The sequence below is a fragment of the Gymnogyps californianus genome, chromosome 16 (genome assembly GCF_018139145.2).
Source record: "Gymnogyps californianus isolate 813 chromosome 16, ASM1813914v2, whole genome shotgun sequence".
In the NCBI taxonomy this organism is placed as follows: domain Eukaryota; kingdom Metazoa; phylum Chordata; class Aves; order Accipitriformes; family Cathartidae; genus Gymnogyps; species Gymnogyps californianus.
In genome coordinates this window covers 10,388,642-10,403,117 of record NC_059486.1, presented here as the reverse complement: position 1 = coordinate 10,403,117, position 14,476 = coordinate 10,388,642, and the positions used below count along the sequence as shown (strand labels likewise).

Genomic DNA, 14,476 nt, shown 5'->3' with positions numbered 1-14,476 from the left:
CAGGTGAATGGGGGGAAAAAAAAGATTTGTTTACCTCTTTCATTATGGTTCTGTTGCATTAGAAAATGTGTCCATTTTTAAATAGCCTTTTCAATATCAATCAGACCAGTTGTTTTGCTTTAGTAGTATTTTCACATGAGTTAAGAAAAATAGAGGAGATTAAGAAAGGGTGTATAGAAGCAACGTCTGCTTCTCGTTTTAGAAAAGCAATACATTTTTAATATAATAATGCAACTAGCAGAAAAACGCACAGCAAACGGGAACAAAAAACCTTAACAAAAGACACTGTCATCTATTTCACTAAGCGGTTTTGGAAAGTTATCATGAACTTGTATCAACATGACCACAAAATCTACATTATTATGCTGATTGTAAGGAGGGTGGGGAAAAGCTGAAATGATATTTCATTCATCTATCCAAAAAGGCCTGTAAGCTTCTAGCAGCGTATGTGACTAGAATTTTGCAAGGCTGTTGGATGGTTTACACAGATAACTTTATACGTATGTGACTTTATTTGCATTAAAAATAGTGTTTTCAAGGAGCCTAGGAGTGCAGAAGCAGCATAAAGCAACACAGTCTTGGACCAGAGGAATGAACGTGACAACCAGTTGTGTTAATAGCCAGCCTTGGCAAGTAGTATCTCACAAAATTACTTCCTGGAAGAACCAGGCCAAATGCCCAGGTTTGGGGTAGTTTTGTATTTTTAGCTTTGCTTCATCCGTGCTCAAAGATTACTTTCAGCCTGGCCCATCTAACTCAGATGTGTTAAAACAGATCAGAGCATAAAAGACATAAAACAAGATCTTGGTTAGGGGAGAACGGCCCCATGGGATTTGGTGTTTACGGCCTCTCAGCAATCTCCACTTCAGGTAGGTCTACCAATGAAAACAATGATAGGTTTCCTTTTATTCGTTTATTTGTCAGTCTGACAAACTCTTCTTGAGCCCTGACAATCAAGCTGGGTTTCTTCTTCTGTCCGGTGTGAAGTTCTGGTAGCTCTGAGTGTGTGCCGGATGGGAGGGGAGATGGCAAAAGCAGAAAAGCTGCTCTGCAGGGCTTTGCATTACATTAAAACAAAATAAGATCTTTTAAGCAATGAGTAACTGCTTCAACACAGGCACCTTGAGTGAAATAACTTGCATTTTAAATTACCTGATTTAAATTAGATCTCGTTGGAGCCAGACTGCATTCATTAATTTTGGAGAGGTAATATCTAGTTGGAGGTTATGCCCTGAGTCAGTTGGAGGCAATGTGGAGTGTCCCAACAAGTTTGATGACCCTGCCTCTGCGTAAACAATTCTATCAATAACACGCAGGAAAGAAACTAGCTCTTGCTTGCTCTCTCATTTGAATTGACTTGCTAAAACTTAGAGGTGGGAAAACATGTCCCAGGTGTTTCAGTATCAGTGACTTAACTTTGCACTCCTTAGTCCATCCTTAGATGTCTAAATCACATGCAGGTTTAGAGGGCTGTGTATGTATAATTTTTTTTCTTACTTAAGGATATAACTCTTTAACTGTAAGGACATATCAAAACCATCTGACTGCTATATCGCTAATTACTTAAATGAGACTATTTCTAGAGAGAGAATATTAATATTTTCACTTTGTCATTCTTTGGAACAGAACTGTGCTTTAAGGGACATGAGAAATCATTTTTTCATTTAAGAATTAAGGCAGCTTTTCATACAGATCATCAGTTCAATCCTGTGTTTATTGGTGCTCACATAAGGAAAGGCTGCCATGCTGAGCCCCATTTCTCACTGACTGACATTTCAAATTTTTAAATATCAAATATTTACTGATGTAACTTGATTGCTGCCCAAATTGAATTTCAAAGGTCCTTATCCTGCAGTTTCTATTTGTGCATGCCTTCGGTTGAAGTCAGTTCCATGCATCTCTAATGAAAATGAACCTTCTTCTTTCTGTGGCTATTTTTCAATCTTTCTGTGCTTTCCATTTATTACCATGATTTACAACAATACTATGAGTATTATTAATCCAGATTGCAGTCAATGGGAGTTTGGCATGGTTTTACACTGCAGTACTGCATCTTAAATAGTTTCGGCTTCCAAGCTGAAAGAATTTGGCATGCAACTGCTTGTCACTGCCCAGTGTTTACAAATACATACAAAACACTCATCATGCCCATATGCACCCAGGCCAAAGAGAAAGAAAAAGGGGAGAAATATAGTGTTACATATTTGAGATCTTTGAAATTGAGGATTGTATGAAAGCATAGCCCATAGAGGATACATGGCTTAGTGGGCTGAGCAAGGTACTTTGTGCTCAGAAATTCCTGAGTTCAGGCCTCAGCGCTGACCCACTGATGCTGTGCTGTGTTAACTGCCTGGGGGATCTACGTGAATGTAACTTCTGTGTTAGGGTGGGAATTTTTTCGTTGTAAAATTAAAGAAAAGCCATTTGGGAGCTGTGTATGTGTGTTTAGGGAGATTATAATTTTAACTCAAAGGTTGCAGTCAGTTTCCATTGCCGAAATTGCAGCTTTTCTCGAGCAGTTTGGAAAAACCTGACTTTTGTGCTATTTAGCACCCAAAACCAGAGAGAAGAGCTATTACTCTTTTAACACTGTCGTGACATTGCATATAGACTACATTCAGCAATCACTGCCCCAGCTTTTCTAGGTGTCATGAAGCCTACCTGTGCTATAAGCAGGTAACGTGAAGTGGATCAAAGAGACAAGCTGAAGAAAGATGAGCACCAAGTAATAGTTTCCGTTTCTGTATATCATAAACAACTGTTTTACAGATGCACAGTGCCTGACAGCCCACACTGAGATCTGCAAGTGATCAAATGTTGTCTTGGCAGCTGTTGGATGAAGCCCCTTGTTCGGTGCTGTAAGAAAGATGGGATCCTGTTAAGAGGATGGCATTTTTATTTAAAGGGATGTGGACTTGCTAGTCTAAGAAAAATTGCAAAATCTTCTGATGCTGTACACATACAGAAGTAATCAAATTTTTTTTGCTATGCACAATAATTAAAAAAAGAAGTACCGGGACAATTTCCTCATCCATTCCCTCCTCCTTTTCTTTTTCTCTTCATAAAAGTGCTATCTAGTAGAGCAGCCAAGATATTTTTCAGTCTGTTGCTCATGGGTTTTTTCATTACTTTTTTTGTTCTCACACTGCTTGCTCAATACAGCAGCTGTTAAATGGAGAACTCTGAGAACTGGGGAAGGCTATTGGAGTAGCATTTGATTAACAATATTTTTGTAGGAAATTGATACGTCGACTATTTTTAACTTCAGGCAAAGGAAGGATCAAACCTAATCCATATTCAATTACATATGGCAACCTTTTCTAATTTCAGATGCCTTTATAGCCTCTGATATTTCACTGTTTTTTTTCCTTTATGTTGTCTGTCACAGTCTTCCACCATTTGTGATATCATGGGATTTTTTTTTTTTAACTGTATGATTGTACCGTTAAGACATACATTCAGTGAGCTTTCCTGTTGACCCTGGGAGCCTACGGTGTTTTGCTCGTTGCCTCAGTAAGTATGTGTTGGCACAGCTCTGTTGACAACAATGGAACAACTAAAGGCCTGACTTTTATGCATAACACACTGTAATTCCCTGTTCATAAGCTAAATTAATTTTTGCACAATTTGTAACATTTTTTTCATTACATATGCTAGTTACATCTTGGGGTCAATCAGTCAAACAGACTCTAAATTAAAATAGTTGGGTGATCTAAGCCCAAGGTCTGTTGCAATGCACTTTTCTCACAGCTTGGAAGAAAACAGCCAATATAGCCACTATAGAAATAGGTGATTATTCTTTCTTTCTCTTTCTTTCTGTCTGTCTTTTTCCAGAGAACTGAGTAGATGAATGCACCTTAAAGTTTTAATTTTCTAGGTAATTAGGAGAAGTAGATCTTATAAGGTGGAAAGTCAATAAACCATGTGGCTCTGGATAGGTCATGCTAACAGTCAGGATGTCACTGTGAGGACAGAAAATCCTTAAATTAGAAGCATCATTTTAGTCTCTAATTTAATCCATAAACCAGAATCAAAGGTGCTTTTGATTCATACACCTGTAAGAATATTTCAGTGGGGCTGTGAACTGCACAAAAGACACAAGCATACTGACAAGAGGCTTGTTTGTCTTAGTGCCTTTTCTTGCCACTTTCAAAATAATCCATGGTATTCTTGGAGGTTGAGAGGACAAAGCTTCAAAACCTCTGTTTAGACAAAATGCTGTATTTTGTAAACAGAGACAAGTGAACTCCAAATGGAACTCTATAGGGTAAATTGTCAACTGCTTTGGAAGAGAGGAAGTCCAACACCCAGCACATTGGGCTTGGAGCTACTGAGTTTAGATCAATGGCAAATCTGACCCACAGATTTGTCCTTCTTCACATCGGAGAAAAATACATATTGAATTAGAAGGTGCACACCCTCCTCCCTTGGTGGCCACCATTATGTAGCTAAATATTTGCTTTTTAAGTTCGGGGGAGGAGAGGAGAAACTAGCTAATCTCGTAAAGGTTCACCCCACCCTCTGCTTGGCTTCTCTTCCTTGGCAAGCCTTCCTAGCAGCAGCTGGCTGACTGTTTTTCTTCTGCAATTGTGTTCATGACATTTCCTGCAACTAGGTTTTCCTGAAGGTTTCCAGCAGTCCTTTCAGCCTCCCACCTCCCTTTTTTGGCCTCTTCACCCACTAACCATGGCCTTGTGTCTAGTTCCCAGCAGTGTAAGTACTGTATCCCCATCACACATCCATGCATATCCTCTGTATGCTCTAAACACATACAATGAGTTTCTGTGGTTTGCTTGTAAGTCTGACTAATTTACTGAGAGCCAGTGGTTAGTGTAAGGGATGCTGAACAGCCATGATATAAACAGGGGCAGTCCTTCCTCAAGATACCTGCTCCATCAGATAGACATAGAGTTTGCACTGTTTCTCAGTGACAAGAGGTCCTCTTTTAATGTAATTTTTTTTGGAAGAAGCTGTATGTACCTGTCTCCATGCAGAAGGACTGATATAAAGAACCTAGATTAGGGAGAACTGATGCACAGATCCTGGATTACTTAGAGTGCTGGTGCTTTCCCTCTCCACACTACTGAAAGCTGCATAAACTGTCCTTTCACAGGCTTTTATAAACACTGAAGTGACTTAATCTTTTAGCGTAAAAGCCTACTTGTATATTAAGCTTTCTGTTATCAATGTCATTAAATCAATATCCTCAGTGCTACAGGATCCAAGTCACATATAAGCTGTCACACACAGTTTAACTTAAGAAATGCAGTATTGAGGTACAGTCAGTTTGTTTGTCATAGAGAGTACTTTGAAGCAGAACTGTTGAAGATCAGAGAGGGTGTATTCCTCATTGTAGCCAGTTTCTTATATGTTTGGGGCCTTTCTATTCTAATGACGGTTTTGTTGCAGAACTTCAATGAAGTCTGAGAAGATGAGCATTTTATGCAGTTATAAATGGTACTGAAAAGCCTTGCGAGGCTTATGTCGTGTGTGCTAAAACATGGGACATATTCTTTAAGAGAAGTAGATAGACAAATTGGTATGGATCCTTCTTGTATACGCATTATTTATCTATTCTTTCTCCATGTGGGTACGCACACAATTCTGGACAGCTCAGAGACTGTATAGCTTCACTTGGTGTATTTCTTTGTTTAATGAGTGACATCTGTGTTTAGAGTTAAAGATGGAGAAAACCGATAATTTGTCCCTTGCCAGAGATACTTAATTGAGGGTAAAACATACATCTGGGGTTTATTTGTGTAAAAAGATACACAACTGAAATACTATGTCTTCTTCCAACGTGACCCTGCGATGCCCTTTCCATTTAGTGTATTAAGAATCAAGATTTATCTAGAGATATCTTACAAATCAGAAATGACAGTTATTGTACAATCTTATCTGTTATTACAGCAGATCTTTCTCTCTCGTTTTTTTTTTTTTTTGTTAGCCACTGTTTGTCTGTCATAGAAGTGGAGCAATTTGTAATACAAACTGACTATAGATTCTTTCAATTGCCTACTTCAGGAAAGCTATAGACATGATGGACATAACATTATACAGCGTAATGGGCAAACATGCCACATGCCCTTGCTGCTGGTAAAACAGAAGGAACTCTGCCAACAAAACTCTAAATTAACTGAAGTTGCAGAAGGCAGTTTTCCAGCCGTGGGTTATGGATCATTAGTCTTCTGCAGTTTCTGAACTAGCGCTCTTCAAGAATACTCTGGGCAGCGAGAGGTGGGATTAAGGGAAGGAAGTAGTTTCTGAAAGACACTCCATATTTCACAGGTGGTTTGTGATTTGGAAGGTGTGCAGGACCCCTGCCGTTGTTAAAGGTGAGGCTCGTGGTGGGGCACTTTCTGAAAGGAACAGGAAGTTCAGAATTGATGGATCTAGCAGGGAACGTACCAATTTGATCCTGAAGCCTTGCACAGGGCCTTCACAGGGCAGCCAGCGATGGGGAAGGGCTTTCACAGATGAGGAAGGACTCCCTGCGTTAATTAACGTCATATACTTGGTTTTACTACCTCTCTCTCACCACAGCTGGAAAGAAAGTGGAATGAGCAGATTGGGGGTTATATCAGTGACAGATTTCCTGGTGATGAGGGACATGGATCTTGTCCCATTACCACTTCCCAGTGTCACGCACCTGTGAGAGTGTGAGGTTTTACCATTTACTTTGCTCCTCTTGTGGAAAAAGGCTACAGGATGTCACCAGAGTCAAAGGGGAAAAGAGAGACGCTTGGCAGATAAGTGGCAGTCTTTCCTCTTCACAAAGCTCTACTTCTGTGAATGCCTGACCTGCAATCTCAGCTGTTTCTATGATGAAGGCTTAGGGAAAACAGGGTGAGTCAAGGAACTAGAAATTTTGTCTGGGGATGTTGCTCAAGCAGATAAGAAAATTCCATTTATGTTATCCAGAGATGTGAGTTAAGAAGTAAATGGCCTTATCTACAGCATAGCTACTTGAAGTATGTGGAAATCCAGTATGAATGTGTGAATGTCCTGGGTTAGGCAGAAATGCTTTATTATCACTAGTAAGGAGGGAACTGTGCTACCTTGTGCCTGACACTCGTTGTTGGACTTGTGGGAGAGGAGAAGGAAAACTGCATCAGGGACTCGTACTTGGTTGAGTTTCAGCTTGATGAGGCAGTGGGGTTTTTTTCCTTCTTTCTCTAAAACAAGGAAAGCAATACTTGGTTATCTTTTGGCTTGACAGCAGAATTGTGTTGCAATAATCTGAGGGCTGTTAATTCACAAGTGATTTGTTTGTGTTGAAGACTCCTGTAATTAAAAAATTGCCTTAAGGTAGGGTCTAACACAATGTGAACTTTGGGGATTTATGTATTAGAAAGGGTTGAACAGATCCTGGAAGTCCTCTGGTTTGCATATTTTGTCTATAACAAACTATTACTTCACTCCAATATAATTTGAATTATTTTGTCATGAAACTGGTGTAACAGAGGGGAGAATGGGGTCTCAAAGCTTCCTGAATGGAGGAGATTGAGTTAGTGGCTAAATCTGTTTATGGAAGACAGAAATTATGTCATTATAATGCTAAGGTGTGTTAAAATAAAATCTTGAATTATGGCATTGCTCTTTCAGTTTGATTGTATGTTTTAAAATAATCATTATTGTGGAAAGAAAATGTCTGTGAGTTGGTCATTGTAATGCACGTATTTCAGTGTTATTAATCCTAAAAGGTGAGATTCTTATTACCCAATGAGAACAAAACCCAATGAAGCCAAATATATGCTGAAGAATAACACCCCAATCCTGCTTTTTTTTATAAGCACAATCCCTTTGTGTTTATATAAAATAAGTAATCCTAGTTTGCTATTTACTTAAATGGGACACATATTTCTCACTCAAAGTGACATGATTTTAATCGCAGTTTGTAAAATTAAGATTGAATACCAGCCTTGGCATGTTTGGAGTTCGTGTTAAAGCCACGAAGACTGACAAAATTTGCTTTTAGTTATGGTGTGTTAATCTAGAATAAGTCTATTGAAGTTATTATAACAATGAAAATTTAAAGTAGTTGAATAGCAGAATTCAGTCCTTTTTAAACGTTCCTTCAGGGTTTATATTTTCTTTCTTGCAGACTCCCAGACAATACAGCCAAGCACTAAACAAGAGTAACAGAGTTCATCTTTACTGTGCGTTTCTGGACTATAGGTACGTTACATAATTTCAAATTCTTTAACTTGGTTTAATTAAATTACACTTAGTTTGTGATGCTATATATTACCTATATTCTTCTTGTTCTCTTTCGTTCATGGAAATAGTTAAAGAAATGGAGCCACTGGTTTACAAAAACCACAATCTCATAGTGGCTTCTTACCATAAATAGGAGACTTGTTATTCACAGACCCTGTGTTAGGTAGGTAATTGAGAGACTGAAAAATTTTGGAATCAAAACTGCAGACTGATACAAATCGTGCTTATCTTGGTTTATGTGTATGTCCACTTGGGCAGATGCTTGGGTGTTTTAAGATGGCAAACCTCCAGCAGAGCCATTGTTTTCACTGCATCTGTGCCTGTGTCACAACACCATGTGAAATCAGTATTTTAGAGCTGTGAATTTCGGCCAATGCATGGAATGGAGAAATATTACACCCCTGAAAGAAAATTAAAATAAAAGGCTCATAAATATCACCTTAAATTTCACTCAGAAAATAGGAACTATGGAAAAGCAGTAGCTATTTTTTTTTTAGCTCTGAATATATTTAATCTGTTTTTGATTTCCAAACATGCTGCTCTTACTGAATCAATTGAGAAAGAATACAAATAGTGAATTTTGAATTTCATGGGGATTAACAGTTTTTGAGCCGTAACAGTATAAGCCTAATTGATGTAGCAATGGCCTGCAATGCTGTGATCCCTCCTATCCGGCATGCACATGAGAAGGTCACTGTAATTGTTTTACTGAAGTTTTGTTTCAAGCATGTTGAACTGTCCCAGCTGTTGGCAGTTACTCGTTGTTATGGTTACTCACAAATTACAATAAATTAGAAACAGATTTTACTGAAGCGAATTAATATGGTTGAGGCATTGTTCCTGTACTGTTTTCCACTGGGGCTTGGGCCCTTGAGGCTTTGCCTCAGGATAGAAACTGAAATATGAAATCTGTCTTTCCAAATGAGTTTTATTTGTGTGAAGATGGTCTTATTCCTTAGTGCATGATAGTTAAAGAATAAGCAATTGGTTTCTGACCTATGACAGACTCTCTTTGAGAACTCAAGGAGGTAATACCTATCTTTAAAATAAGCACCAAGAAAAATACAGATCACTCAGTCTAGCTTCAGGACCCAGAATAATATCAAAAGTAATAAACGGTTAAGAAGCAGGCAGCTGGGGTAGGTGACCTACGGTGCCTGAGCCCATGGAGCCCCCCCAGATGTGTGGCTGTGGCTTCTATGTCCCCACTCCAATGCAGGGCTGTGATAGCACAGGGATTTCTGGGTTTCCCTGGCTCCAGGAAGAAACAAACTCGTGAGGATCACTTCCCTGCACAGCCCTGGGACCAGGCCACACAGCCAGCCCAGCCGTATCCTCAGAGGAGCAAGAACTGCTCTTGCTGCCCCTGAGCATGAAGTGACAAAAACCAGTTGACATGGATGGGTCCCTAGAAATCATGCTCAGTCAGTCTGAATTACTTTGACAGGATGAGTGGGACAGTGGGTAAGGGAGAGGCAGCAGATATGATACGCTGACTTTTCTGACTTCTGCAAGATTATTGACTTATCTGACATTATAGTTCTCAGAATATAGAAATTTGGGTCTAGGTGAAATGCCATAAATGGGTTGCACAAATAAAGAAAAAATGTAGTTATCATTCATTGGTTATAAAATTGGGAAGAAATCTCTAGAGACTTTCATGTAGGGGTCTGATCTGGGCCCTGTTCCGGTCAATGTTTTCCTTAACTATTTTCATGATAGAATTGAGAAGACACTAGCAGTGCTTGTGGATGCTCCAGCCTGAGATGGCTTTCAAACCTTTTTATCTCCTGTATAGTACAATGCACGTCAAATTAACTTGATAAGATGCATTTTGATAGAGATTATGTTCCATTTTTGTGTGCTTTGCAGCAACGGAACTGGTGTTTGGTCTAATGAAGGTTGTGTGCGTGAGAGTGGGGACCTCAACTACTCGGTGTGTCTTTGTAACCACCTCACTAACTTCGCCATTCTGATGCAAGTGGTGCCTCTGAAGGTGAGATTAAGCAAAGGAGTAAATCTGTCTGTTAAAAATGAAGCATAAATACATCAGTTGCATCCTCACACCACATCAGTAAGTGATTTGAACTGGGCTCATTTTTGCCCAACTCAGATGTATTCCACATGTTGCTTTCTGGGATGATATTTCAATACTTCTTGACTATAATTATTTTTTAAAACTTTTGGTAACTGAAACGGAACATGAAATGAAACACATCTGTGGTAGGTGGGAATTCTCTTTATTTTATTCTCACCCTTTTGACATGATTTCTTAAAGTACTAGGCAGAAGAAGCAGTAGAGGACATTGTACAGTTGACCCTGGCTTTTATGATTCATTTTCAAGACAGAGACAGCCGAGATGTGGCTGTTTAAGGGTTTTGGTAACTAGACTTGTGGAATATGAACAGCCGAGCTTGAACTCCATGTGAAGCAAGCTCTGCTGCCAGCTGGCCCCTACCATTGTGTCTGCCAGCTTTCCAAGTGCCTCCCCGCTGCTGTTTCTTCACCTCGTTGCCAAGCAGGGGCTTGTGTAGAAGAAGCATGAGAAAGAAAATGATGCTTTAGAGTTGAGCGTGAACCCCTTATGTATAGTTTTCTCTATGCTCAGTTCCTTTGTCCAAAGAGTTATCAAGCAAGCCTCTTTTCAGCTGGAGTATGATACTTTCCCTGTTTACCCAGGACCTTATGCTTGCTATTCATACTCATCACTGGTTTCAGATGGAGCTTTGATGGCAAATGCGTTGCTCTCCTCACTAGACATGTTCTTCTCTTCATGATACCTTATGAAGCCTTGAGATTTCCTCAGAGATGGAGCAGAGTGTCTGCTCCTTGCGGGTGAAGTGCTGGTCTGTGCCTGCTGAGGGACTTCCTCTCCAAAACTCAGCACCAGGCAAGGTCAGCCCCATCCTGGATCTTAGCAGACAAACAGACAGCACTGCCATGAGCATGAGAAATATGTTTTTACTGCTTTACTTGGGTGTGCTACTGTCAGGGAGGATCCAATGGAGGTAGTGATGAAGCCCTGCTCGGACAACCCTTGGTTAATATATAATGAATGTATAATAGAAATAACTTACAAACTATACATTTAAAGAAATGTATACTAATTGTCTGTCAAATTTATACTCTGGCACATTCTCAACTTTCTACAGACACCGTCTTAATAATATAAATTAACAGACTCAAGAAGAGCTTCAGTAGGATGATAGGAGTCCTACTGTCACATTTATCACTGTGTGCTGCTAACAAGTGTGGTGTCCTCTGTGGTACTGCTAGAGGGGTTTTGTCAGCTCTGTTGGGATGGATGCATTGACTATATGGCCATGTCTCAGGCTCCTGTTAATTGGTTTGAATGATGGGTTTGCTCTTCTTTTAGGCAGTAGCTTTGCCAAGGCAGCTACTGCTGCAGGATGGGCTGCACGTGCTCGTGAGGGCGGCACAGAGGTTCCTGCAGATAGATACAAAAGTCAGCTTGCAGCATAAGGGAACTCTAATCAGGGTTATACCACTGAGCAGCACTGAAGTCTTAGGAATGAATCATCCCAGACTGCTATTAGGAGTTACTGATTCAGTAACACTGTTAGCACAACTACTCACCTGGTAATCCTGGTTAGACAGTGTAATGCCGTCGAAGTCAGAGTCACAGTTTAGAACAAGACGGTCTGCTATCCAAAGAGCTTAATTAATACCCACAGCCCTTTGTATTAGTCTAACCATTTGAAGATGAGGGGTAGCTTGTTCAGGTCACCCAGTTTTTATCTAACCATTATTATCTTTATTACTTGTAAAGCACCTTATGACACCAGCTGGTTTCCAAGTATCATTTTTCTAGGAACTCTTCATACTGATAATAAAATGCAGCTTTGCCTGAAGAGCTTCCCATCTTGTGAGACAAAAGTAGCATGGGAGAAATGTGCTATTATTAACCTTGTTTTAAAGAGCAGTATACAGGGATTTAGCCAGGATTAAACAGGGCGTCCACCAATTAAATGCCATTGAAAGATTAGTCAGTTCTCCACTGGGGAATAGTTCTGAAAGGTCTAACTTCCAAATAAACAGATTTGAGGTTGTCATGATTAATGGGATGCTGCAATAAGTTTTAATATTATGCAATATTAGTAATTGGAGATCACAGATATTTCATATCAAAGTCTTTGGAATCCAGCTTTCCTAAAGAGATCTGAAATGCATAACTAGGAGAGGCTGGATATGAATGCACTATCCAGTCCCTCACAGTCATTTAATGGTTCTATTTTCAGTATTTTCTCTCTTCTTAACTTTTTGGTCTAATGCATTTGCATCTGCCAAAGTTTGTGCGGAATATTTTTGCATTGCTTTTTTTTCCCTTTATGATAATTTAGAAAAGAAAATCAAAACGCTGCTGAGATGTTACGTGAATGTGTGAGACACACAGGTAGTCACTTTGATGCCTAAAAACCTTCCCTATGTGACATAGTACTGTAAAAGTGTATAAAATAGTTTATTTTTCTTTTAATTGAAACTTAATTCCCATCTTTTTCTATTGTATTTTGACCCCTTCCACCTAAAATCCCATTTCTGAACAGAAGAAAGAGGGAATTTATAAAGTTTTGGGAGGAAAAGTGAAATGCTGAAAAGTGAGAGGAATATTTCCAGTATAGAGTCTGTATATTCCTAGTGCAAGTCCATGAGAATTCGAAATGCTTGCTGCAGATTTCAGTGGAAGATTGTGCAGGCTAGGTAGAAAACATGCATTCATTTCTAACCTCTTAAAGTTCACCTAAAAACAATTTTTGCATGCATCTCAATTGGCAGAATTTATAAATACATTGTAGTATGGAGAAATTCGGGTTCACTGGTCTGCAGAGCACTGAACCCAAACTATGCCTCGACATGAGTGCTTTGCCCTGCCCTCCCATCACCTGCACAAGCTTGATGTTACAGCGAGGTGGTAATGAGAGTGGGCCCATGTGGAGTCTTAGGTAGCGTTGCCACTAACAAGCCAACGAAGGATGTCATCCCGTCAATGTGCTTTAATTCCAGTTCTGCTGGTTTGGCTATTATGTAGTTCCTCTCTCAGAGTTCATCAGAAAATCTCATCCCAAATCTTTGACCAAGACATACCCTTTAAATTGACCGTTTAGGATTATCTTGTGGTACTAATTTTTTTTAACCAGTGAAAAAAATTGGTATCTTCATTGTGTAATTGGCATGAAGTTAAGATTCGAGCAAAGATAAGCTGCCTGGCTTTTGAGCTATACAAGCAGACTATGCTCAGTTACAAATTCCTAAAACATTTGCTAAGTATTTGCTTCACATGTCAAAGCAATAGAGCCTACTGAATCAACTAGACAACTGGAAGCTTCTCCCAGGCGTCCTTGGAACCCTGTTAAGTAAATGTTAAAATGCTGTGGATTTTAAACACTTATACATGTTTATTCACCATGTTCTGAAATTCATGAGCCAAGGTTCAAAGGGCCCATATAGATCTCCCATTGGAATACTAGATTGTCAATGCTCTCAGAAATTGTTGCAATGATGTTATATTCGATCTTGAACTTTTGTATATTTTATTTTTCTTTTCATAAATAGAGTTCACAGATAACATGAGACAAGAAAAAGAGAGGGTGGGAGTATGCAATTACCCACATTTGAACAGTTCTATTTATATAGCTGTTATATATCTGTGGCCGTATAAGTAAAACTGGATGAAATTTTTCCACATGAACACTATTTTTGACAGAACGTTTATTTTTTGTCTAGATTCTGTTTCTTACAAAAAGGGGTCTGCTTTTCATGAAAAATGTAAATAAATTATTGGAAATGGATTGCCAGAAAACTGGAAAGGTTTTCATCAAAAGCTGTATTTTTGTACAAAAAAGTGACTTCATTCTTCATGGGAATTCTACTTGGGGTGCTTTGTACTTCCATTCTCCTATGGGAAGTATCATTTCCCTTTCTCTCCATGGTACGGATAAGTGCAGCTCTCAGGGTAGCACAAACAGGCAGACATCCTCTCCAAGGGCACCATAACAGCCTTTAAACCTAATGCACCAGTCAGCAGAACAGTAAAACCAGTTATGAATAGTTCCACCACCCCTTGCAGAAAGGCAGACAGATGCAGAGAAAACAATAAAAAAAAGAGGGGGGGATATCAATAATTCTAAAGAGATGTAATACAGACCAGTATGTATGCAGCAGCTTCAAACCTGGGAGAAACAGTGTTGATGTGGAAATCCATGAACTCTTGAGACCAGTTCAGTGCGATAAGTGTTC

At 39.3% G+C, this 14,476-nt stretch overlaps 1 protein-coding gene across 1 annotated transcript in view; it reads left to right on the top strand.

Annotated features, from left to right (window-relative positions):
• Positions 1 to 14,476, top strand: part of ADGRD1 (adhesion G protein-coupled receptor D1) — a 154,581-nt gene that overhangs the window by 76,371 nt on the left and 63,734 nt on the right. The window contains 2 exon segments of the mRNA XM_050906507.1: positions 8,105 to 8,178; positions 10,093 to 10,216. Of these exon segments, the coding sequence (XP_050762464.1) occupies positions 8,105 to 8,178; positions 10,093 to 10,216 (198 nt within the window).